This window comes from Ursus arctos, unplaced genomic scaffold (genome assembly GCF_023065955.2).
Source record: "Ursus arctos isolate Adak ecotype North America unplaced genomic scaffold, UrsArc2.0 scaffold_8, whole genome shotgun sequence".
Lineage (NCBI taxonomy): Eukaryota > Metazoa > Chordata > Mammalia > Carnivora > Ursidae > Ursus > Ursus arctos.
In genome coordinates, this window is record NW_026623100.1 from 43,256,811 (window position 1) to 43,284,018 (window position 27,208).

General features: G+C 43.0%; 2 protein-coding genes across 5 annotated transcripts in view; one reads left to right on the top strand and one right to left on the bottom strand.

Annotated features, from left to right (window-relative positions):
• CTNNA2 (catenin alpha 2) overlaps positions 1–27,208 on the top strand; it is a 953,020-nt gene that overhangs the window by 581,685 nt on the left and 344,127 nt on the right. The window lies entirely within an intron of this gene.
• LRRTM1 (leucine rich repeat transmembrane neuronal 1) lies at positions 9,994–11,810 on the bottom strand. Its single transcript, XM_026481877.4, has one exon. The coding sequence runs from the start codon at positions 11,765–11,767 to the stop codon at positions 10,199–10,201; it is 1,569 nt and encodes a 522-aa protein (XP_026337662.1). The 5' UTR covers positions 11,768–11,810; the 3' UTR covers positions 9,994–10,198.

Here is a 27,208-nt window from a genome sequence, read left to right on the forward strand (position 1 = left end):
TATCGTCAAAGACTCCTAAGAACAATGGGGGCCCTCGGCCTTCAGCTCCTGTAGGAACTGGAAGATGTTACCACGCCTGCACGGGTACACAGAGGGGCACGCACATCTTGCAGAGGCGGGTATGTTCACCAGGCTGCCTAACCCCAGTGGTAAAGCGAAGCCAGTTCACAACCAGAACAAAGTCAAACATGAGTCTAGAGGCCAAGGCCTGAGCCAGTTGCAAAGCTATGAAAGAAGGCTTTCGGACTCCATCTTCTGCCTCCTTATCTTTTCCTTTCAAATCCAATGCTTTCAGGAACTCATATTTTTATATATCATCTTATCACAGAAGAAAAAGTGGGTAGCATGGCTTTGGAGTATAACAGTCCTCCCTGGCCATGTCACCTTGTTTTCTTTATCTTTTATTAACAGTATAAAATAATATAAAGCAAAAAAAAAAACAAAAAAAAAAAAACCTACACACACAGAAAACAAAACAATCCTTATCTAGCACCTACCAGGCACTGTTCTAAGCACTTTACAAAGAATAACTCATTTAATTCTCGATACGAATTTACTTAATTCCCATAATAATCCTATTTCCATTTTCTAGATGAAGGAACTGAGGATCAGAAAGGTTAAGTAACTTGCTAAACTCAGTCGAATTTGAACCCAAAGCATTTTGTGTCCAGAATCAAGTGCTTGACACGCCCTGCTATGGTAAGTGACCTTGGGCAAGTCATCGACCCTCTCTAAACCTCAGTTTATCCATCTGTAAAATGAGGATATTAATACTTCTCTGGACAAGGAGGGGTGAAGGTTTATTTCAGGATTTAACTGAGAAGATGTTAGTTAAGGGTGTAGCAGGTTGCCAGGCACCTAGTAAGGACAACATTTAATAAGCACTTCCCAGGGGGGTGGTCGCCTTTCCTATATATGGAACAGGATGAAGTGGAGGTCTCTTCTGCACACATTCATGGTGCGTTTGGTGGGTCTAAACTCCTAGCACAGTCCTCTTGCTAAGGCCCCTTCTTCAAGTTAAATTGTTCTGTTGTTCACTCAATATATATTTACTTAATCACTAAACAAGGAACATGGTGCTCCTTTGATTGAATGAGTTGACCAATATAGTTAGAATTTAAAAATCTGAGTGATATGTTACCTTTAGTTCCATCTCAGTTACAGTGTGGTTTCTCAAGACTCTTTTCCCCTAGAGCATGTTTATTCTTTTCTTTTTGTACCTTTATGATTTTTGAAATAGAGTGCAAAATAGGATCAATATGAGAAACTCAGATAAAAATGACCTGGACGGCAAGCAAAGGAGAGAGGCTGAATTCCAAAAAGGACCATTATTTTTAGAATAAAACACACACACACACACACACACACACACACACACACTCACACACACACACTCAATTGCAGGGGAATATGGATTTTACCACAAATGCAATCACTGTGGAGCAAAGACAGAGAGACAAAATCATACAGTACGTGGTTGTTCTGCAGCTGAGAGACAAGTGACAGGATTGCCTTGGCCATTTGGGGACACATTGTTGCACTGTTCCATTAATTGTGTATAACTTGACGTTTTCGGACCTTTCTGTGGCAGATTAATGCAGCTCTCATGTGCCACTGACTGAGCCTTCTCCCTTTTCTCCAGGGCTGCCTACAGTATCTCTGAGATAGCGGTCCCTGCCACACGTAGTTTGCAATACTGAGAATTCTTCACTGAAGATAAACACACTGATGGTGAACACCTAATAATACATGATTTTTAAAGAAAACACTGTTTTAAGGAGATAAAGTATGCTGCAAGATTCAATCTTTATCCTGGCTTTATTTTAAGCCCTTAAACTATTGGCAGATCTGGTCCTACAACATGAGCGATGGTCTGTGTTGTTTCATTGGAGGGGAACAAGGGAGGATCTCTTGTCCAAATATACATCACCCAGTGGCTTTAGTACCTGAAGTTCTAGCATTGGAACAATTTCTTTGTTATTGCCCCCAAAGATCCTATTTTTAAGCATGTGCACACGCACGCACACAATTATCACCATCCATCCACCCATCAAATTTCTACTGGGACTTAGTTTTCACATTCTGTAAATAGTTGGTAGCAAAGGAGTAGACAGCAGGGGTCGAGTGGAAAGGGAACTTCTAGTGTTGGGGTATTTGGAAAGAGTTGTTGGCATCTATTTGGATGTCTCTGAGGGATCATAGAGGCTCCTAGGGCAAAGAAAAGAATGTCAGGCATGGGGCAGGGGTGGGGACACCAAAGGGGCAGTGGTGCGACTATGATGCCAAACCTTATCATTGCCAGACTCCAGTACGAGAAGTGGTTGCAGAAGCATGCGTGCAATTATGTTCTCCAGGACTCTTCCTGGAAGACTTACTGACTGATAATCAGGGAACGAAAGGGAAGCGTTGGAAGGGGAAGGGTACAGAATTTAGAAGAGGCGATTCTGGGTGTCAGGCCTAGCAGTAGCCTTGACCTTGTGCAAGCGACTTAACCTCTTCCCATTGGAGTCTTCTTGTCTTAAAACAAAACAAAAAACAGGACATGTTTGTATCTGCCTTGTGAGATTGTTGGGGGAAGTAAGCAAATAAAATAATTAATTATAAATGGCACTTTGTAAATTGTGGAGTGCTCCGGGACAAATTACAAGCCCATCTATGCTTACACATCTTCCTCCTAACATCAGCCCCACCAGGTGGAGTCAGGCATGGACTCCTCCCTGGGCATTGACCCTGTCCAGCCCCGCCCCCAGCTACCGTGTGTGGAGCTGCAGTCAGACCTGTGGGTAGGGTCGGTCACTGGGCTGCACCTGTTGTGAGTCTTGTGACTGTCTAGCTTGGTGCTTGTCAACCTTGGCTGAACTTTGGAATCACCTGGGAAGCTTTAAAAAATCTCCTCACCAAAGCCACACTGCAGATCAATTAAATCAGAATCTCTTGGGGAGGGACCCAAGGCATCTGAGTTCATTCAAGCTCCCTGGTGATTCCAGTGTGCAGCTTTCTCCTGGCTGCGCAAGAGAAAGGAGGACACAGCTAGGCAGTGACTTATTTTTTCTCATCAAGTAGGGGAGAAATGGCTTCCCCACATTACATTAGGAAGAAGAGAATAGTCAATGTGTAGACCAGCATAAAGAAATGACTAAGGAGATGAGTTGGTACATTACAGCTACTTAGGATCATTATTTGAGCAATATAATTCCCTCTTGCTCTCTTTCTCCCCTCACTCCCCTCCCCCACCTCTGCTCACCTGGCCTTTACTTTATTCCCTTCTCTCCTTCTTTCCCTCCCGCCTCTTTCCTTGTTAGAAAAGGGCTCTGAACTCCAACATTCATTATAACTGCATATAATATAGTAAGTTATTTTAGGAGTCCTGTACAAATATTTTTCTGTGCTTCTTCCCTACCCGCCCCCACGCCACCCCACTTCACCCCACCCCTACCCAGTGGCATTCATCATCTTTTTTTTTTTTTTTATTGGGCCTGCTTCAGAGTACATCCCTATGCCTCTGGTCTCACGTGTGGGTGAGTGTGAGCGAGTCCTTGCTAGGATTTCCTTTTATCTCTTACTGCACATTCTGAAAACCCTATTTTCCCACCCACACATGCTTGTGCTTTCTCATCTGTTTTCCAGCATCCCCACCTCCTCTCTGAAGCCCTTGTCTCTGTGATTTTTTTATCTACCTTTTCCCATTCATATGTAGGCAAGCCTGCTGAATCAAAATATCTGGGAAATGGGAGTTTGGGGGAATTTTCATTTTCTGATTAAGTGACACAAGCTTGAGAGCAACTTTTGTTTCATGTTTTATGTTGGGGAATGTGGTAGCCTAGAAGCCCAGAACTGGAAGGGTTCTTAGCGAATACCTGGATGAATCCACCTCAAGGCAAAGAGACAGAGGCTTAGCACAGTAAGATGATCACCAGATGAGCCCAGGGCATGTGAGTAACAACACCAGGTTTAAAGAGCACAGCTCCTGAGTTCTGGACCCTGAACTTCGAGAGCAGTCGCTTGACCTGGCCTGCAGAAATGCTGTGATTAACCAGGGCCCGTCAAGTGTGAATTGCCTTGTTTTTAAGGGAACTCTTCAATTCCCTCATAATGTCATATGCCTATAACTTCATTTACCTGTGTTGCTTTGCCTGGCCCCCAAATGCATTTCAGTTTGTGATGCCTGCATCTCTAGACCATCCTGTTTCTAAGGTCTGTGATCATTTCCCTGATTAAGAATATGTCCACCCTACTTACTAGACAGAGGACATTGATTTTTTTTTTTTAATAGGGAAACCCATTCCCACCTCAGAAACATTCCGAGCTTGGTTGGAGAAGGAGAAGGTACGGGCAGGTCGGCTGAATTTGTTCAGACTTCAGAGCACCTTCTGGAAGGAATATCATGTTTCTCATTTTCCTTCTTGTTAAGTAAATATCCACGGTTAACTTGATTTTTTTTTTCTGTTTCTTAAATGAGGTATTGCTAAGAAAAAGTGGGTCAATTGAGGGTTCTGACAAGTTTTGTCCCAGTTAATTTAAGTTTTGCCATATGTTCTCTGAGAAGCATGTGCTAACTACAGGTCCTCTTGCTGATTAGCAACCAACCTGAGGGTTTTTAATTTAGACTTTCAGTTTTCTGGCAAAAGAGAGGAGGATTAAAAGAGGATAGATCTGGGTGAACTTAACTCATCAGAAAGGCTACTCCAAGCAAAGCTAGAGCATAATATGTTGGTTTAGACAACCTCCTTACTTTGTACCATGGAGCTGAGATTCTTAACGTCAGCACTCTTGTCAGTTTGGAACAAATCATTAATTGTGAGGGGGCTTTCTTCGTCATTGTAGGATGTGCAGCAGGACGCGTGACCTCTACCCACTAGATGGCAGTAGGCCCCACCACCATGCATGAAAAAAAAAAAAAAAAAAAAGTTTCCAGACATTAGCATTTGTTGAGTGAGATCTGCCCCTGGTTGATAACCATAGAGACATAGTCCTTTTAATGACCAAGAAAGAAAGGTGAACACATCCTCAACAAAAATATATGGATGGATGCCTATACCTTATTCTCTCTGGGTCTAAAATCCTCTGGATAGAGGTTGGACTGGATGATTAACTGGACAGTTCTCTTTCTGGAAGTGTATGAGAGGTACCCTCTGTTGGCAGAGTCCTGCAGAGCTGGCTAATAGAGGCCACGGCAAGTGAGGTCATTGTGAAAATTCCTACATGCAAACATTGTGTCTACCTCATCCAACAAGAACATGTGACCGTGTGCCCTGTGCCCAGGCTCGTCCAAGGCTTTGCTGGGTGGAGCGGTGGAGGGGGCAACTGTTCAAGGAACCAAGAAATAGGGTATAGTGAAAAGGCCACCGGACCTGAATACCAGTGCTCCCCTTTACGAGCTGGGTGATTTCCCACAGAGCACTGAATGTCTCTACACCTCAGGTTCCTCCTGTATCTCTCAATATTAAAATCTAGGAAAAGCTACCATACTCAATACATTTTATTCCCTCCATCTCATTTGTATCTCTGACTAAACCTTGAGGATATAGTGGCCAGGACTTAGCCTGTGAGCAAAACACCAAAGACCTTCAGAAACTGGGTCTACTGAGGAAGGCCAGAAGATGGTGCCCAGTCACAAGTTAAGAATTTTGCTGCTGGAAAAAAATCAGAGTATAATATTTTTAATGAGAAATATGTTTCCTAACCTTGAGATGGAACTCATTAGTTAGGAAGGTACTCTCCAAAGAGTGCATTGTCATTTGCTGGCTCTTACCAGTAGGTAGCAGGCTTACGCTCTCCTAGAGCATGAGGAGCTCGAAAGTTCCCCCAGTCTGCAACGCATCTATCAGTTCATTAACTGATGCCTGAAAATACCATCAGCCACCTTCACACTTTATTTGTGATTGATTTCATCCTTTCTTGAGTAACAATTTGATCATGGAGGAAGAACGTAGGAGGGTAATTAATGCTGGAAAGTAGTTATGTAATGTAATTGTGTGTGTGGCTTCATATGTGGTTATATGAATATAGCACTATATGCATGTGTGTATGGTTGTATCTGTATTATGTATGTAAAATGTGTGTGCATGTCCCTAAACTTATCTTAAAATATATTTCAGACACCTGTTTAATAGTCATATTCCTGTGAACTCCTTGTTATTTGTCATTCCATTGATGACAAAACCCAAATCAACCAACATAATGGCCTATCTAGAGGAGATAATTGATGCCTATTTTGACTACTGTGAAACATTATAATACCTATTCTCCAAAAAAATATATGCATTCTGGTCTTTTGATAATGTTCTCTGTGAGAGAGGTATCTGATGCCTTTTATTTTACCCGAATATGTGACCCACCAGTGTCCCCTTCTGTGTGGCTATGCCAGATAGACTAGGCACCAAACTTGATGACAAGTTGATTAACGTAACCCCAAAACACAGGCGGCCCCTGAACCCTCCCATGATCTGTGCACAGTTGCCTATGAAACTGGAGAGGAATAACAAGTGGCGTTTGCCCCTCTGATTACTTACACATAGTCATAAATGTGTTGTTGATGCTAAGTCATACCACATGTCTGCCTTCCTGCAGTCAGGGAGGAAAGGTAAGGCACTCTCATACTTTGAGGAGCTTGGGAGAATATAAAAAACAGATCTTAAAAAAGGTTTCCTTTTACTGGAATCATCTTTTCTTTGTGATGGCAACTTGCAGTCTTGGGAGCGTGGGTTGTGCTTGTGACTGGCGTTCTCAACCATCATGGCTGGAGTCTGAGCATCAGGGGCTGCTTTTTCTCTAAATGAAGGCCAAAGGATGGGTATTATTTAACCTGTTCCCTCTGGCACAACCTAAAAAACTACCGGGGCTAAGACTGGTGTGAGAGTGTCATTTGTCATCGGAAAGGACTTTTTTCTATATAAATATTCGAAAAACCTCTATGCCATGGCTGAACTTTAATCATCCGGGAAGGTACTGCAGATGGGGGGTTAATCCATCACAATGCCCAGGAAGAGACTTGAATTGTGGCCTTAAATTCTTTTCAGATAGCACAGGATAATGATGCTAGCACCCTCTGTGGGGAGAACACATAAAAAAAGGTGCTACACCTTTAAAAATTAGATTCTCTTTTAAATGCTCAGTAGTTTGCTTAGAGGGGTCAGAGCAAGTTTCTTGAAGCTTAAAGATTAATTGATTGGTGAAAGAAAAGATTTCCAGTGTCATAAAACCTTAGTTAGAACTACTGATTTCCCTCATTCTTGCCTTTCCCCGCCTCCTGTCCTTCTGGAAAGCAAGACGTGCATGAGCATCAAAAGGTGTGAGCTACATTCCTGTTGGTGTAGAAAACATATTTGCTACAAAGACACACAATGCAGAGATACACAGACACACAAAGTAAGAACAAGTTTTCTATGGCCAGCATTTGCGCTCCAGTTAACTGGATTGCAGGTTCCTCTTTACAATGATCTTTCATTAGATGTACGGAGACTTAGGTTCTGCATATGTGATATGTAATCATTTGGTGAGGGCGGGGGTGTACCAGCAGCATAAAACAAAGCACAGTTATTCTCTGGCTTTCTCTCATGACCACACTGAAAAAAGAAGAATGAAAAAAAGAGGTCTTGGGTATAGGAGATAAACTCTACAGTCTCCAATTATCTATATTTCTGGGGGTAAGGGGTCCTGTGGTTCTCATGTCTACCAGAAAGGATTTGCTTCTGGAAGCTTTCCTTATAAGTACACCAACACAGTCCTTAATGCACCAAGCTAGAAGTAGCCTTTGGTACTGGATTCCAGTAGCCTTCCTGTGAGATTAAATCAATGGAATCCAAGGAACTTTCCTTCAATTGCCACAATTTGGGAATTTTTTTTTTCCAAAAAAGGGTATGTTGTCTTCTAGAGGAGATCTCATTATTGGAGTTTAATTACAGATGGCACACCCCTAAGCCAACCTCGTTCCTACTGCCCCTGCCCCCTGAGTGATAATGCTATTTAAAACGGCAGCACTGAATTATCATTCACAGGCTGAATCCAAAACCTTCTCAAAGTTATCAAGTAAAGCACATCTCTTCCTGCCTAAATAGGTGATATGAGCACGGTGTATGTCATAACGTCATGTTTTAATTAGGAACAAAGAAGATGAAGTTTTCTGGTCAGGAAAAATGAGCTGGGGTGCATGTGTGTGCGTGCGTGTGTGTGTGTGTGTGTGTGTGTGTGTGAGAGAGAGAGAGAGAGAGAGAGAGAGAGAAATGTTAAACTCTGCTCTCAAGGTTTAACATCTTAGAGACATTTGCAAAGTATTTCTCTTGAAAGGGCCCCTTAACATGCAGTATTATTAGGCAAATGGGTTTCTCCATAGGTGGAAGAGAAACCTACTACCAGTCCTCAGCCTAAGTAAACCTCCTGGTGATGACATTCTGCATTTCAGACAGCCGATTTTTCCTTTTTAGGTAGGTGGCTAGAGGCATTTGAATTTGGGAGATAGTGGGGTGTGTGTGTTTTCCCCTTCCCTCTCCTATTATTTGAATGTCTCTCTTAAAAAAAAGAAAAAGGAAAAGAAAAGAAAAGAAAAGAAAAGAAAAGAAAAGAAAAGAAAAGAAAAGAAAAGAAAAGATAGATGCCAGGTTGTAGGATCTTTCAGAAGGGTGAGCACCTGAGTTTGAAAAAGACTTCTGGCCATGGGTATTGGTTCAGTATTCACCATCTGCTCTCCATCTCCATTTATTTCCATCATACATTTGCTTAAAGTGTTAGTGAGTGAAGGACCCCTCCCATCCAACACACAGTACTCCTCCCTCTTTCCCTTCCCCGCACCCACCAACTGCTACTACTCTTTAATTTAGTTCTAGTTCAGTAACAACCTAAATCTCAATGATGGACCTGGAAACCTGTGAAGGGTGGGAAGAAGCAATCATTGATCCCAACACAGAAAAAAGTAAAACACAGGGAAAGCAGGCATTATACAAAAGGGCAATCTGAAAAGAGGCAGCTTTTCTATTCCGGGCTAACAAATTATTCCCATTTCAGTAATATCTGAACACAGAATCAAATGGTGATTTTCCCCTATCCCACCCCACCCTCATTGCTTCTGTATCAAGTCTGCCCCTAAAGTCTCCTGCTATCAGTCATTACCCAGTAGGCATTCAACCTGAGGTAGGATTTTTCTCACTGTTCCCCAAAGGAACTAGGAGTGTGCTATCCCTGCTGAGAGCCTAAGCTCGCCGCAGTCTTAGCAATGTGCTCCAGAAAGCGCAGCTTTCATCTGCCAACCTTTGGAGTCGGCCTTCTTCCCCTTCTTCCCCTCAGTCAGATCTCAGTGAACAGGAGCTGAGGGTCTCTCTTTCACTTGGCAGAGTACAGAAAAGGGCACAAATGCTACCACTCTGCTGAATCAAAGGCATAGGAGAATTATGAGCCAGTGGCATTTGGGGGTGAGATTTTGAATTCATTTGAAAGATGGTTGTATTAAGTGCAAAAATGTTTCTTGTTCATAGAACAAACTGTCTGACACTGCCTTTTAAAAGCTGTTTGTAATGATCTCTGCCTCCAAGGCTAGGCAGTGATGCTCAGTCCTCAGTTCCCCTTTCACTTGCACTACTGTGATTGCACTGCACTCCCCTAAAAATAATATGAAAGGTCTTGCTTTTCCCCCCAGTCTAGTCAACCTGCTGAGCTTTATGTGTCCTTCTTAATATTTCAAATTGAGTCTGACTACCGTGCTCCTGAATTTCTGGATTTTCCCTCTGGCCACTGCACCCTCCCACTCCCCCCAAACACATACACAGGGAAGGACATTTTAACTGTTGCTTCTCTTTTAACACAGGTAACAATTCATTTAGGTTACACCAGTCTGTAAAAACTGTAAATGCTATTTTATTTTAAACATTTTAGTTTACAAAAAAAAAAATCAATGATTGGTACCTTTTTACACTCTCAGATTCCTGAATATGGACAGATCTTCAAAGGAAGGAAGGAATTCTCGTATGAAATTTAAGATAGACTGTCCTGAAGGTTGTGGGGCGGGGTTTTTGTTGTGTTTTATTTCGTTTTTTGTTTTTAAGACACAATAAAGCTAAAATGTCAAGTCTCTGGGAGATATCCCCTTACAGTTTCAGTCAAGGAGCATATCAGAGCACAGACAAGGAGACCCCAGCCTGGCGCTGGCCGGCCGCCCCAGCTGCCCAGGCGTTTTTGGTAGCGCACGGGTTGAGAGCCACTGGGACAATCACACCTCGCATTCCCTTGCGGGCTGCTGGTGGCAGGTACAGGATCCATACTCGTTGATGATCACCAGGGCTCCCTCAATGTGGTTCGGTTTGTAATCAACGTAGTATTCCTGGGCAGACATGGCAGCCATCTGATGCATGGTCTGTTTCTGCTTTTGCTTCCTGCGCTGCGTGACAAAGCACTGTCTGAGCTGCCTGAGGCTGGCTGGGAAACACTTCCAGGAGACATAGAGCACCAGGACCACGATGAGGAAGGAGAAGATGAGGGCCATGGTGCCTGTGACCACCTTGTGGATCTGCACGGCGTTCTCGGCGTGCTCGCCGCCGGGGAGAGCCACGGTAGCTGGCTCGCGGGTGCCGTCGAGCTGCCCCTCCCCGCCGTCAGCGAGCGTGGTGGCTGGGCTGGCCGGGAGCCCCAGGTCACTGTGGTTGGTGACAGCTGAGAGCAGGTGGCCGCTGGTGGGCTCGGCCCCATCCTCGCACAGGTGAAAGGCGTACACGGCGTCTAGGACGTCCTCGCCCTGCGCGTACTCCGGGCTGGCGCACTGCAAGTTGCCATCGTAGCGCCCCTGGAAGCTGCTGAGCCATGAGGCGAGGGCGCACACGTTGCGCCCACAGTCCCATAGGTTCCCGGCCAGGGTGATGCTCGTCAGCGATTTCCAGGAGTTGAGGATCCGGGGCTCAATGTAGGTGAGGCGGTTAGAGTCCAGCTGCAGAGACTGCAGGTGCGGCACGGTCTCAAACACATGGGGCTCCATGTACTCGATCTCGTTGCCCGACAGGTCCATTTTCTCCAGATTCCAAACCCAGTCCAGCGAGCTAACCACAATGGCCACCTTGTTCCTCTTCAGACAGAGAGAGTGCAGGGAGATGAGGCGCGGGAAGTGGGCGAAGTTCACCTTGACCAAGTCGTTGTGCTCCAGGTGCAGCTCGGTGAGCTTGAACAAGCCGGCGAAAGAGTTGCGCGCCAGACTCTTGAGCTGATTGTATCCGATGTCAAGAAACTTGAGGCTGCGGCAGTCCTGGAAGATGCGCACCGGCACGAACTGGATAGCGTTGGATCGCATGTGCAGCGTGGTGAGCTTCCGCAGCCCATGGAAGAGGTCGGGCGCCAGCGCCTGCAGCTTGTTGTACGAGAGGTCCACGCTGCGCAGGTTGGGCATGGGCCGGAAGGTGGTGTTGGCCAGTTGGGTGATCTGGTTGGAACTCAGTGTGAGTTCCTTAACTCGGCGCAGTTTCTGAAAGGCGTCCCCCTGCACCGAGCAGATGTGATTGTGATCCAGATAGAGCCACGTGAGCTGCATTAACCCCGTGAACTGGCCGGCGCGCAGCTCCGAGAGGCTGTTGTAGCGCAGGGACAAGCCCAGCAGGCCGGACAGGTTGTGGGGCGCCTCGGTGAGGTTGAGCGCCTCGCAGTACAGCAGCCGCCCCTCGCACCGGCACAGCTGCGGGCACCCGCTGGGGGCGGCGGGCAGCATCTGAAAGCAGGCCCCCAGCAGACACAAGACCACCCCCGAGGGCCTCCTCAGCAGCCAGTATAGACAGAGACCGAGCAGCAGGAAATCCATTAGCGAGAATCTTTCCAGAGAGGCTGGAGAATGTCCATTGGAAGCGCTCGGTCAGAAATCTACATCATATTTTATTCCAAGGGAGGGGGAGCGGGGGAGGGGGAGAAAAGGGCAAAATCAAATAAATATATTGAAATAAAGAAGGACCCCCCTCCCCAAAGCCACACATTCACCTCTAAGCATGCAGAAAGCTGGGCAGCATAGAAAGTTCACAGCCACGGAAAGATCAAAGAGATGGTGATTTGGTCCATGTTAGATGCTGCAGCAAAGAAAAGGGAGGAAAAAAAAAATCTTCGGGAAAGAATTTAATTAAAAAGTGTCTTACCCACCCTTTTCCAGAGAGTGACAACCTCCATTCAGCTGCTCCCTTTGTGTGCAGGCTAATTATATGCAGGGCGAGAGAAGACCCCTCTGTGTTTCCGAGGCAGCCCCGGTCCGCGGCCGGCGGATCTGGCAGGCGCACAATGTCTCACTTTGCTGCTCGGCTCTGGGCTGCAAGGGCGGCTGGTGAGGCGGGGAGGCGACTTCTAGGACCCGCAAGTTTCCCAACTACGTGCCGGCGCCGGGCTTCGCCTTCCTGCCGCTGTCCTTTCCCTCTGCAGTTCGGACTGTGACGTTGTGGGGAAAAAAACTCCAAACTCGGGGCTCACGACTCCCCTGGATTTGACAGTCTGGTTAATGTCCGTCATTGGAAAGGACCACTGACCGGCGCCACCTTTTACTCCGCGGAGACCGCCTGCCATTCGCGCCCGGGGCGGCTGCAGAGAGCGGGCTCGCTCATGCTTTGCGGGCGGCGGGGAAGTGCGGGCGGCGGGTGGCGGGCGGCGCGGGCGGCGGCGCGGGGAGCGGGGAGCGGCGCCCGGGCTCCTTCCCTCCGCCAGGCAGTGTGCGGCGCGAGCTTGCACAGGCACCTACTGCTCACTGAGTGTCGTAAGCTGCTCACGATTGTGCGTCTTCCCGGAGCACCTCAGACATGGGCAGATTGAAAAGGGGTGGGCATAAAACCAACATTTTACCGAGCCACTAAAGTAATATATGTTCTTTGATGAAACGGAAAACACTTTCAGCTTTTTTGTACATATTTCAAAAAGGTGGGAAAGGGGATGGAGATATGGGCTAGCATCATCAACGACAAGATATTTTCAAGCAGGAAACTGAAAGATTCTGTTCTCTCCCCCTTTCCTTTTGGGGATGTTCCCCCTCCCCCTTTAAAGCTGTCTACGTGTAAGGGACACGTAGGAATCTGTAGAGAAATCAACATTTGGTCCTTTGCTTTAGAAAAGCAACTTGAGAGAAGATAGAGTAAAGCAATGATTGTGGGGGCTTGGCTAAGATTTTTTTTCCCCTTTCCTTGCAGGCACTGGAGTTCTGCAGTCAGCCAGACCTTTTTAGTGGTAGATGAGGAAATGGTTTCTAAACCCAGTGGGTTTGGAAAGCCATCGGGATTTGGTGGTATGAGACCCAGTGTGGCAGAAATGTATGTCTGTGTACAGGGAGTCTTGCCTGAGATCCTGCAGGGACTTGACCATTCCCCGGAGATGTCTATAAGGTCCCAGGTGAATTAAAGAAAGATTCTGCTGTATGACACCCAGGAGGGCTGACCCCAACATGCTGAATATGGTGATTACAGCACCCTGTGTTACCCTCTAGGAGAATATGCTAGAGAATAAGCAGAGAAGGGGTAGTTTAAACTATAATGAAGCCTACTCCCTTCCATACAGATAACCCTAATTAAACTTTGAGACTGTCGATAAATTGTGTCTTCTAAGTATGAAGTCTTTGCCTGATCATTTTCATTCACAATCATCTGTAGATGGGGTTCTTATAATGAGCTGTCTCTTTCTCTCTCTCTTGTTCCAACCAACCAGCTTGGAGAGGGTCTGTACAGCTATTATCAGGAACCTGTTGGTCATTTGTTAAAAAAAAAAAAAAAAAAATCCTCAGAAATGGCAGAGGGAAACCCTTCTGGAAGTGAGTGTGGGCAAGCCTAGCTTCTTGACAGAGATGCCCAAGGAGGTGATGGAGGAATCAAGTGTGAATCTCCAGCTCCTCTCTTTGAATTCCCATCATCTCTGCCTCCCAGGAATTGAAAGTAAGTAGGCATTATCTGAGGTGGTACTCACTTTGATAACAATGAGGCGGATTACCAAAGCTCCCAGGCTGGATTGGCTTTGGACAAGTAGTGGGTTGGTCCTTAGCATCCAAGCTGAAGGCGTCAGACGGTTGAGTCAAAGTCACCAAAGACTGGTGGTACTTTTCAGGAAAAGTCCTATGAACAGGGCCATCAATCATTACATTTTTTATTCATCCGAGCTCTGCCCTGGTTATTTATCTCCGAGATGTCTTATTTAATTGGAAGAAAAACAAATGCGAGACATCCTAGATATCACATGTCGTCTTAGGAACTAGAAGAGACGTTAGAAAATCAACCCCTTTAATTTTGCACACGATGAGACTGAGGTACAGAGACATTGGGCCATTACCCAAGGTCTTACAGCTCACTACCCCACAGATGGGTTTTTTTGCTGTCCCACACCCAAGTGGTGTTCTTCCCTTGCCATTCCTGACGGTTGCCTTGTTGTCATTCTAGCCTCCTACTCCAGACTCTGGACTGGACACCTGCAGTTTTCATCCTGGCACCTGCAAGGTGCTGCAGAACACTTTAACAGACAAACAATCTCACCATCAAGTGTTTTCACCTCTTGCCAACACAATTATTCCTGACAGCAGGCTGGCTGATTGAGCCATAAACTCTAAAGGGTGGTGGGGGAGGTGGGGGCAGGCAGGAGTAAACATTGGCCAACCATTCAGCAAGCACTGTGAGTCTAAGCCACCCAGTCCCCACGGCTGCTAGGAAGAAAATCCTCCTAATGCAGGCGGCTTGGCAAAGTGGTGATGGAGCCTGCCAAATGGGCAAGAAGAGGTCCCACTTTGGATGTCACTTGATTTGTAGAGCTGGTACAGAGAGGCAGAAAAGAGTTGAGTGTTGGCAAGGAGGAAAGAGAATAAAATTAAATTCACTGCATTTATATGTGAGTTTTCTTCTAAGTATGCTACTCAAAATGTAGAAGATGTGTCTAGGTTGTAATTAAGATAAATATGTGTGTGTGTGTGTATATATATATATATATATATATATATATATATATATATATTGCTTTTCACATTATTATCCTGCAAATCATTTCATCTGGATGGTATCTTTAAACCTTTCCCACCTCTAATGTGGCAAGTTTGCATCTTTTCTACGCTTTTAAACCCCTTGGCAGAACTGTATACATTAACAGATTGAAATGAGCTTTATTGAAATTTAGCTATTCTAAGTCATCTAAGTTGCAGAATCCCAATTTATTATGTATTTAAAGCATACCAGCACTGATTAAATCAATGCAAATTAGGTTAAATAAGAACAACATGAATCAAGTGTTTCAGCAAAGTTGAGTTGAGAAACGACAACTTTTGAGTCACCACAGCAAGTTGATATAGGCTGTTTTTCACGAGTTTTAATTTCATGCTTCTCAGGGTCCAACACACTAAAAAGTAAAAATGAAAAGAACTCCCCTAAAGTTCTCTCTTTCCTCATGTTTGATCTTTTCTCTCTCTTTACCTGTCTGGTAAGAACATCTGATTCTGGTTATAATGTGGCTATATGTGTATACTTGGTCAGTCTCTTCTTTTGGGCGAACCACAGGTTTCTGTTGGCAAATGTCATCTCCCTCAGTGATGGATGCTGATGAGAGATACTTTACATGCTCTGAAAACACCTTAGCATTTTCCATGTTTATATGGGGAATGAGCTTACCCTGTTTTGCTGAACCACGAGAGTGCAGTAGTCAGACATCAAGAAAATCACCCCAAGCCATCACGCCAATGTGTGATTGGGAACTGAAGTAAGAAAGGATGAGGATCTTGAAAATGTGGATTCAGAAAATGGAAGGAACTCTGGGGTCCAATCTGATTGCCAAAACACAATCTGGAATTAAGAGGTAGAAGAGGAAGCTTGAGACAGCTGGAGAGAGGCCCAAGTATAGCTTGGAGGAGGAAGAGGTGATTTATTTCTCCTCTTCTAAACCTTACAAACTAACCTTTGCATAATAAACCCCCCTGCTTTTTCTTGGTACTTCATGCTATGATGGCGGTGGGAGGTAGTCACATACAATTTTGAAGGGCTATATCTTTCCGGTTTCATCTCAACTGGAGGTCACCTCCAATTTGTTCATTGTAGTCAAAATAGTTTGTGAAACAAGAGGTGCCAGTGAAGAACATCTGAAATGAGCATGAGTTCTGGGGATCGGCTTTCCATTAGTAGTCTTTGGCAGTGTTCAAGGAAAGAGAACTTTGAGAGGTGATTTTAATGTTCTGTCATCGCCGGGACCAGCTTGGACCTTGATCTTTATGCTGTTGTCTTTAATTTTCAGTAGCAGTGAACCATGGCTTTCTTTAAAAGGAAACATTTAGAGGAAGGGGAGGAGGGTGGGAGTCACAATTTCAAAAGGAGAGAATTAACTCTGTTGTTTCTGTGGGCACACAGCGTACAGCTGGCATTTTACAGAATACCTCTGAAGATGCGTATGGGGCCAAAGGTGAGGGTATTAAGGCTTCTCTCAGGAGTTCTACTTAGGAGAAACAAATTAAAGAGGGGAGGTAACTTTTTTTTCTTATCAAACTCCGTCTTCCTCTTAAACCTATAGTAGTACAGATAGAACTGAGGAAGTACCTACCATGTTCAGTGCATGATGTGAGTTATGGGGTAAACCCAAGAAATGCAGTGACTCAGTGCTTTCCTCCAGGAACTTTAGGTAGGAAGGAAAAGCAGACACTGAGGGACTTTGCCAATAATATTTATATATTGCCCACTGCTTGAGAGTAAATGTCTCTAGAACATACAAATGAGAACTGAGAGATCAAATGGGACCAGTGCCTGAAGACTTCATTGATGGAAGTAAAGCTTATGAAAGGAGTTTATGGACTCAAGATATAGGTGCACCAACAGGAGGGGTAGGCATCATAAAGGCATAAGTGCAAGTATGGTAACAAGAATGCTTAAATCTTTTTGAGTGGCTCAGTTTCTTGGGGGGGGGAGGGGAAAAAGGTAAACAGGGACAGGTGGAACCTCTGTGTTGGGAAGAGGAAGGAAGTTGGTAAAGGGCTTCCAATGCCATACTGAAAATTTGAGTTTGCTCTATTCTTTTAGTCTCTAAGGTCCAACACTTTAGAGTCATCTTTGAATCTTGCAATAAATATCTGCCTTAGTTCAAGAGGCCTGTTCTGCTATGTGGGGCCCTTCTCTGCAGGTTTCCTCTGCACTGCCATATGTTCTGATCGTGTCTTATTATACCTAACTGTTGTATCCTCTCTCAATCTCTGCCTACCTTCATTCTAACCATCCTTCAAGGTTGATGTGAAATTTCTTCTATGAGTTCTTAACAGATTCCCCTGTAAAGTGATCTTTTCATTCTTCTGAACTCCATTAGCAGCTTGTCTTTACTAGTCCTGTGCCTGGTCCTCTTCCCTTGGTATGAATGTGGCAGTGATTTCTAATTATAGTATTTTAGAACTAAATGGGGCATTAAAGATCTTGGAGACTAGAGTAAAAGGATCTTGATTGGTGTCTCTGCTTTGCCATTTTCTATCCATTTGATCCCACATAGGTCACTCCATTATCAGTGAAATAGAACTAAGGATGGCTATTTTAAAGGCATCTTGGGGAAATTCTGAGAGATCATGTATATTAGTGTCTTGCAACTCAAAAGTGTGAACCTGGGACTTGCAGCCTTGGAGCCTGTTAGACAGGTGGAATCAGATGTCTTCCGAGGCCACTGAATCACATCTGCATTTTACCATAGGCTGTAGATTAAAATTAAATTTTGAGAAGCATTCTATTGAAGCACTCACAAATTCCAACCTGAAAAAGGAACCCAGGGGTCACCAGTTCCCTAGTTTTAGAACTGCGGAATTGAAGGGTCAGCAATGTTAACTGATTGCCCATGACTGTTGGTGGAATTTGGACAAAAACCCCCTTCTGAATCTCATTCTCTGTCATGTTAGATTTCAAACACATAGAATGCAAAGTCTATCATACCTGGTACTTAGTAGGTTCTTATTAAGGTTTGGTTTTATCATCAGTACAATAGGAAGTATAGAGCCCTTGTATGTGCTAGCTTTAGGCATCTTCCAGCTTGCTTGACTCCTCAGTTTTCTGGTCACTGCCAGTCTGCATGTATTTCTCATGGACATTTTAGTTTTATCTTTTTATTATAGAAAACTGAAAATCAAAAAAAAAAAAAACCCACAAGAAAAACTGAAAATTAAAACAAAGATTGTCACCTAAATTTCAACACCCAGAAATCAACTAATAAGTTTTGGATATGTAAGCTTTTGGAATTATTTCATGTATATTTTCTAATAATCTGATAACATTATACATATTCCTTATAACTGTTTTTTTCACTGTGATTTTTTTTTCTATGTCAAGAATACAAATCAATAGGATCATCTTCAATGCTATAAAACATTCCATTTTATTTCTCTTATCCATCCCCTCTCGTTTACCAATTACTTGGTATTTTTGGTTTTTAGCTATTGTAAAATGGCCCTGATGAACATTCTCATACATATACTGCTATAGATTGAATGCTTATATCCCCCTAAAATTCATATGTTGAAACCCAATCCCAGAGGTAATGCTATTTGGAGGTAGATCTGTGGGGGGGAGACTAGGTCACGAGGGTGGAGCCCTCATGAATGGGATTAGAGCCCTGATCAAAGAGACCCCAGAGAGTTCTCTGGCCTCTTCTGCCGAATGAGGACAGCAAGAAGATTATCTCTGAACTAGAAAGCAGGCTCTCGCCAGAAACTGAATCTGCACGCACCTTGATTTTAGACTTCCAAACCTCCAAACTGTGAGAAATAAATGTTCATTGTTTAAGCCACCTGGTCTAAGGTAGTTTGTTATATAGCGGCCTGAACAAACTAGGACGTATTCCTTTGCTTGTTTGGACAACTGTGTCCTTAAATTTTAATTCTAAAATTGGTGTTCAAAGAGCAGAGACTTTTAAAAGACTTCCCATACATAATGCCAAATTGTCTCCCTGAAAGTCTGTACACATTTCATCCTCAATAGCTCTTTTGCTGCTTTCTTTTCTCCTTGAGAAACTCCACAAACCACAAACAGAAACATCTTTTAGTCCCCTCTCCTTCATCTTGCTCAGGCACCGACTGAGATCCCTACCTGAATGTTCTCCCTGCCTTGGAACTATCCTTCCTCCCCATTCTCATTTCTCCATTCCTTCCTGTAGAGTCTATTCCCACTTCACATGGAGGGTTGGGCTTTGGGGGCTTGGGCGTTTCTTTTGCGAGTTCATGAGCATTTCATTCTCATATCTCATTAAGTAGCAGGCCAGCCAAATTATTTTCATAAAGGTGTTAATGTCTGAAAATAGTTTACTGCAATGTTACTTAAAACGCTCTGTTGGGATAAGAATGTTTAAATGTATTTTTGAAATGCACCAGACTGTGCTCTGTTCTGGGAGATTCAGAATGCACTCTTTATTTCAATCACAAGAAATCTTGTTTTTCTTGGTTTCACCCAATTATTTAGGACACCTATTAACACCAAACGTATGTGCCAGGACAGCTTTGGAAACATCTATTTAATTGCAGTCCACAGACCATCTGACTCTAACTTGGCTCTCACCCTACAAAAGAGTGATTCTAAGGTTTGGATTTCAAGCCCTATGGTAGGACACTGGTGCAAGAACTTGTTGTTGTGTTTTTGTTTTTGTTTTTTTTTCCTAGTCCCCGGAATTTATGAAGATAGCTGGACAACACAGTTCTTCTGCTTGGTATTAGCAAGTCTTACCTCCTCATCCTGGCCACAAATAATGAAACCAATTTAATTCTGTAGTAAGTTCTGTCTCTGATGCATCTTGACATTTAATTATCTTGTTTTATAGAATTTTCCAGATGTTTCTAATTTTGTCCTTGCAGATAAAATGAAACTTCCTAAGAACAGACTTGTTATGTTCCTGCTTTTAGGACTCTCTAGTATCTATCTCCAAAGGAACAGAAGAAGATCAGATATGAGAGACAATATGTAAAGAGCAGAGAAATACCACCTTGCACTGGTACACATGCACATTCTCTTCTGAATATAGTCTGGCACAGTTCTGGGTTCGTAGAGATTCTTGGTGAAAAGAGTTTATTAACTGGTCGAAGTTCTTGCCTAATCAATAGCTGATGAAATCTGAGCTAAATATAGCTAGCCTCTATAGTACACTGACATATAGGCACAAAATAATAACCCAACTTTTGTACTGAATTCACACAGATTAATTAATGCCGTTTACACATGGCATCCTTACAAAGATCTATTTTGTGCAGGAAATCCCCACCCTCCGTAAGTGGTGAGCTTCCTGTGCTAAATTTACCTGCTCAGTTGGATGCTTTTATGTCTTTATTTAAATCATCTCCCATTCTCTGAAACTACCTCTTAATCTCCCACAGACACCTTGAGAATGCCTTTTAATTATTTAACATAAATGTCTATTGCTGTTCTTATTTGTTTTTCTTTTAAGTCCAATGGAGGTCTAGCTGATGAGATACAGAAGTTGATAAAATGTAGTCCCTGCCTCCAGTGTTCTCAGATCTGGATTGCAGGTGATGGTTAGTGAAGCAATTTGGTTCGTGCTGTGGCAGAGATGTAAACAAGAGCTGTGGTTGGAGAGATTTCTCCAGCTAGTTGAGCAAGATCAGAGGAGCTGGGAGAAAAGGAGGAGGAGTTGACTAGATAGAAGGATGGAGGCCACTCCAGTTAGTAGGCAAAAATGTATCAAAAACCACAAGGGCTTCTGAGATGCATAGGGTATCGGGAGCACACGAATGAGCAGAAATGAGACTGGAGTGTTAGCTTAGAGCCAGACTGGGAAGACTTTAAACCTGATTATGATTTCCAGAATGCGGGTACAGTAAGTGATGGCCTTGAATGTGAAGGACAGGGAAACGGATACTGCAAGGAAGGAGAACAGTTGGGAGGCTCCCACATCTGCCCAAGTGAGATGTTGCGAGCCCAAGTGGGACTTACTCTGCTAACATTAGAGATGGTTGGGGCAGGCCAGGTACAATAATAGTTTTGTAGTGGGATTGGTAATTGTGTAAATGGTACTTTTTCAGACAATTAATTTAAGATGATTTCAATAGAATGGGTTAATCTAGGGTAAGTGGAAAGCAAGGAAGAGTAAGATGTGGACACAAACTAACATTTGGAGCTAAGAGTAAGCAGTTGAAAATAGAAACAGAGGTTACAGCTGGACATAGAGATCACGGCATCTCTGGGAGTTGCGTGGCGGTAGAGTGGCGGTAGTAGGTACATATCCCCAGGGAGAGAGATTAGCCTACAGCTGGTGCACCATGAGACGTCTTTGCCATCTAGAAAGGCAATGTGAATGTGGGAAGCAGCTGGATGACAGGGAATGGCAGGGCCCAGGCTACCTGCAAAGTGCATGTTTTGCTTTAAGGCTATCAAATTCTAATTTTTAAAAATGAGATTACATTAGTAAGCTAGTGATATTGCAGACTGTATTCAGCTTGTGGAATACCAGTTTGCAAAGCTTCTTTTAAAATGATGTTCTTGACATAAAAGAATGAGAGGGAGCAGAAGAGGTAGACATTTCTCTAACAGGAGGGATAGTTTAAAAAATTGAGAAATGCTATATAGTCCATAGTATGCAGCCTTTGATATACAGGCATGGCCATGACAGTGTCATTAATATGTATTTCACGTGGCTATGAAAAAGAAAAAAATATGGCTGACACTGACAGGTTTTGAGAGGAGCCCAGATGGTCAAGGATTACTGACGCTAGGGGAGAGTGCCCAACGATGAGTAAACCTGCAAAGGAAAAGTGCAGCCGTGGGCTGTCTGTCTAGGGACTGTGTCAATGACTGGCTGACGTGGAGTGTACCCTTCTCCCAAGAGAGTTTGTCATTGACATCTCACATCAGTGTAAGATTGTTCCTTTGTGGATAGACCTTATATTACCTTCGCAAACATGAAACAGGGTGATGACTGGAGATCATGTCCTTCAGCATGCAGTCCTATATTTGCATTTTAGGAGAAGAATCTGAGACACTGAATAATTTAGTGAAAAAACTTGAAATTTCTGATGTTATGTTAGGCTGAAAAGTATTCTGCCATTTATAAGCGATATGACCTGTATCAAGTGACTTAACTTCTACGTAGAAGTATTTGACATAGTACAATTCAGAAAATAAAAAATTGAATTATAAAAATAGAGAAGTAGTACAAATCCTATTACAATAATTACTTATCTCAGTTTCTGTTATATAAGGCCAAAGTTATATCACTGAGATTGAAGACAAGAAGGAAAAAGAATCTTAAGCACAATTGTATCATGCATCTCTAACTTAAACTCTTACTGCTCCTTCTTTAAATACCTGTTCCTGATTCAGAGGCTGCATAAAAACAGAAACAACAAACAAAAAGCTTGGTGGTTAAACCAACAATTATTTTATTTAGTTCCTGGTTCTGTGTGTTGGCTCCGGAGACCTTCTGTATGGGACAGCTTGACGGTGCTCACTCCAATGTCCATGATCAGATGGAGAATTAGCTGGAGACTAGGCAATCTAGGATGGCTTCAGTCACAGGGATGGCGATTGGCAGGCTGTTGGCTGGGGCCCCACTGACTCACTCACTCACTCACTCACTCACTCACTCACTGAAGCAGGGACCCCTCAGTTCTCTTCCACGTGGCCTTTCGTGCTCCAGGAGGCTAGCTCAGGTGCAGTTATGTGGTAACTACAGGATTTCAGGAGGGGCAAGAAAGAGCAAGTCCCAGTGTGCAAGTATGTTTCAGAGTCCAGGGTGCTAACCACTATGCCATGGGACCCCCACCCTTCAAGTCTCGCCTTCTGGCAAATTGCTGTTGTCTGTTGACTAAAGCTCATCGCATGGTCAGCCTGACTCAAGGAGGGGGGGATCCGGCTCCATTTCTGGATAGCAGGGGAAGAACTTATGATGGCTTTCTCAGGTTAAATAAAGCATCAGTGGATTAATGTTTACTCTGTCTGTAAGTATGAAATGCTCTAAAACAATTTTTCTTTCTCAAGCCATGTGGCCCAAACACTACGGTCCATAAGCACCAAGGACCAGAAGCATAGACATCACATAGAGCTTGTTAGAAATGCAGAATTGCAGGTTCCACCTTAGATATGCTGATTCAGAACTGACAATTTTGCAAGAACCCCAGGTGAGTCATAAGTCTGATAGGGTTTTAGGAGCATGGTATCTGTTCACTATTCCTCATAATTCCCTTTGCTAGTTGCTAGGTTCTCCCGTTGAGTGATAGATCTTTGATTTTTAAAGGTGCAGAACGGTTTCGTTCTGCACAATTGAAACAGAACAAACATAGGTTTAAACAGTAAAACAGGTTGCTTCACAGCATGAATAGCTAGAGAGGGGGTATAACATTTTTTCTGCTCAATTGTCCTTTGCCTATAAAAATAGAAATTTAAAATTAAAATAACAGTACATAAATATTAAAGAATATTGTATTTAACTAAGAAGCACCATTTAGATGTTACAACAAGTTGTAAAGTAGAAACTGCAAGCCACATACTTACTTATGCCAAACTTCTACATTCCTGAACAGTTGCTAACTAACCGTTGGTTTTCTAAAGGTTGAAAGATTGACTTTCCAACCATTACACCACAAGCTGAATATCTCTAGAATGTGCGTGAGTCCTTAGGTCCTCTTTCAGCCTTTATACAAGTAATGAGACCAGCAGAACTTACGAAACATCTAGCATGTGCAGACCACTGGTCTCAACTTACAGAAAATACAAGTATACCATAGCTTGTTGGGTTCTGTTCACTTCAGCCCCAGAAGTGAGGGGGGACAGGAGAAGGAGAGCCTAAACTTTCAACGATAAAAGTGTATTTTACCAGGCTGAGGACAAACAAGTAACATCTAAAAGACTTTTAGCTTTTCTCAACTGTTAACTTTCTTCTAAGAGGAAGAACCTGGTTGCAACTTCCGGTGCCCTCTTCTGGTTTACTTTCACCTCAAGACTGGGGAAAAAAAGAAAAAGAAAAAAAAAGGGGGGGGAGGAAAGCAACAACAAGAAGACATTTTGCATGAAGGCATAATGCTGTCATTCTATGTGAAATTTGCTTTGAGCATTCTCTTTTTGGAATGGGATAACATTTTCTTTGAAGCTGTGATTAATGCTGTCTCAAATATATATATATATATATATATATATACACACACACACATATACATATATATGTATACGTATATATGTGTGTGTGTGTGTGTATATATATATATATATATATATATATATATATATATATGTGCGCTTTGGGGTCCTGTTCTTGTCTATCAGTCCACCAGTCACTAGTTAAATATCTGTTGAGCACTGAACCTATAGGCATATTCTAAGTATAGGGCTACAGTGGTGAATGACCAAGTGAGTAACCTTGTAAGCAAACAGACAAATCAGACAATTTTCAGGTACTAATACCCTAGGGAAAATTAAAATGGAACCAGGTGGAAGAGAGAAATTGAGGGAAGGGGCCTGCTTTCATCTAAGGTAGGCAAGGCTTCTTTGAGGAGGTGACATTTGAGTTGAAACCTGAATGATAACAGTCAGCCATTTCAAATTCCATGAGATATGCATTCCAAGCTGAGGGAACAACAGGTGTCAAGGTCCTAAAGCCAAAGCAAGCCTATTTTCAACGGATTGTAAATGGCTATTATGCTGCATTGAGTGAGGTGGGGTTGAAAATATGAGGAGGATTTTGAACATAAACTATGCTTTCTTCAAAGGTCAATGCACTTTTTATAAATCTGCACAAATGTTCAACAGCATCCTCATAGCTCCACCAAATCTTATAGAGTGACAGTTCTATCTCAGGCGCTAAAGTAAAGCACATTAATATATTAATTCCATTCATTTGTTAAAGTTCTCTGGGATTGTACCATTTTCCCAGCATATGTGAGGAAATCAGGGCACAGAAAACCTAAGCCACTAACATTAACACAGCTGGTATTGGTCACCAGTAATTTTTTCTATATTCCTTAGATTCCCTGTTGGGGCCACTAAAAGAGCTGGATGTCATTAAGCCTTTTGACTGTAAACACCAAACCTGAGTTTTTGACAGTCTTCTTTCTCCCCAGAGTTCATCCATAGTAGACCCAGCAAGAGAGAAGATGGGGCAACTTAAACTTTCCTCCTGGATTCCCACTCCTCCCGCCCCATTCCTTCCATCTGTTGCTGTTTGCATAGAAAAAGAACAGAACAGAGTACCAACGACCACACACATTCAGAAATCTCATTTTGTATGTGGGAGTCTGGATTCATTAACAAGTTCCTCAAACTCTCCCTGCATTTACAACACCAATCTAAACATAACCTAGTGAAGTCATGGGAATAGGCAATGATCAGCTGCATTTTGCTGAGATGTCAATGTTCAAATACATCATCAGCTACGTCCTAGTAAATGGCTTCTGCTTCAGGCGGGTTGTGTTTTCAACAGCCTCTAAGTAAATGGTGCTCATTTTACTGTTCTATAACCTCCACACTGTCCTCCTGATTCTGGCCCCTAGTACATTCCACTTCCTTTACAAGGGCTTTCATTCTCTAGACTGTTCGCTTACCCATCCACAATCCATATAGTCACCCATCTGTTCAAAAACCATATAGTGGATACTTACTCTGTTTCATTACTTATACTAAGTGCTAGGGCATACAAAATATTTGAGGTAGTATTCCATTCTTCAGAGAGTCTGTTTCCTAGTGGGGAATCATACTCCCAGAAGTCCATATTAATCCATCCCTTCTTTGAATGCTTACTCCTCTAAAAATTAAGTGTTTTGTTAAATACTGTCTTAAATTGCTCTCTAGTTGCTTCTGAACTTCCTCTCTCCTCCTCCCTCCACCCCTTATATCTGCTAGGTTGAAGTTTCTCAAGAGCAAAATCCCGATCATATTTCTGGTGTAGTGGAGTAACCTGAACATAGAGTTGGGATATCCATGTTTAAATTCTGATTTTGCCACTTACTAGCTCTGTGATTGTTTTGGATACCTTCCTTCTTTATATAGAGAATGGAAGTTGGATGGGAGGATTTCTAAGATCTCTTTCGATTTTGACATTCTGAAGTACCCAACAGGGGCGGGAGAGTGGAAGGGGACGCTCACTGTAACAGTGCTGAGAGCTTGGATTGTTTTCTACCTGTAATGTAAATTTGCTAATGCCTTATATAATGAAACACAGTAAATATAAAAACAGTATAAAAAATCAGATTGGACCTTTCTTGTGAAGCTAGGCATTTGGATAGGGAGAATCCCATCCTTTATCAAACTGTCACAGATGGTAGCCTGGCTTGGTTGCAGCCCTCTCTACTCAAATGGTCACCTTGAGTTCCCTTGGCCATCCATATGCATAGGTTAACTATGTTCAGATAGTAATAATCTATAAGTACTCATTTTAAAAATAAATAGTTCTCTAAAAGGACTTAAATCCATCTATTTGATTTCAATATGTCTATAAATTCAGAATATTGTTTAATGGAATCAGCTACTTCCTTTCAATGATTGCCTAACAAGGGCTGATGGATACCAACCAGTATTTTTGTTGTACAAAACTAAATAGTTGTTTGACAAAATGAAATTGGCATGTTGCCTAACTGGCCACATCTCTTCAAACCTAAACAAAGTTGGTTTCATTACATAATGTGGTGTATAGTACCTCTCTCATTTGCGAACATTGCAAAGGCTTCAGAAATCTTTCTGAAATCCGAGTGTCCCTACCACTTAGGTTATTATTCAACCACTGTGGAAGGGAAAGTACTGTTTACTTTGATGGTTTTGCTCTTTCAGAATCCCTGAGAGCTGAAAAAGAAAAGCAATACTGTATAACTTTGGTGATGTGGATATAGTAAGACTGTATCTGGGTCTCCGGTTCCAGAATTCTTTCTACTCTGATGCCATTGCCACATAGAACACCATTCCAGCTGTCATAAGAATTCTTGATGTATAAAGTAAACTAAATGGCATTTACCACCCACCTCACTGCAGTGATGTCAGGAGGGTTAAAATGAGACACATTCAAAAGCTCTCCAGAAATATTTGATGTTCTGTATGAAGACAGTAACAACTCATAAACTGGAGCTCTTCTGCACAAAGGAGAGTCTCTTCCTGTAGCCTGCTGGTAGGAAATGAGGCAAGGTTTTCCACCCAACTATTTTGGGAGCAGATAAGGGAGAATTGCGTGTTATAAAGTAATAATCAGAATGTCAGGGAATAGTTCTGCTCCGATTCTGAGATTCAGCTACTGCCTTAATCTTGGGAATTACTTTTCACCCATTTAGTAATTTCAAACAACTTAAGGATAAGTGTGAAGTTAACTATCAAGACCT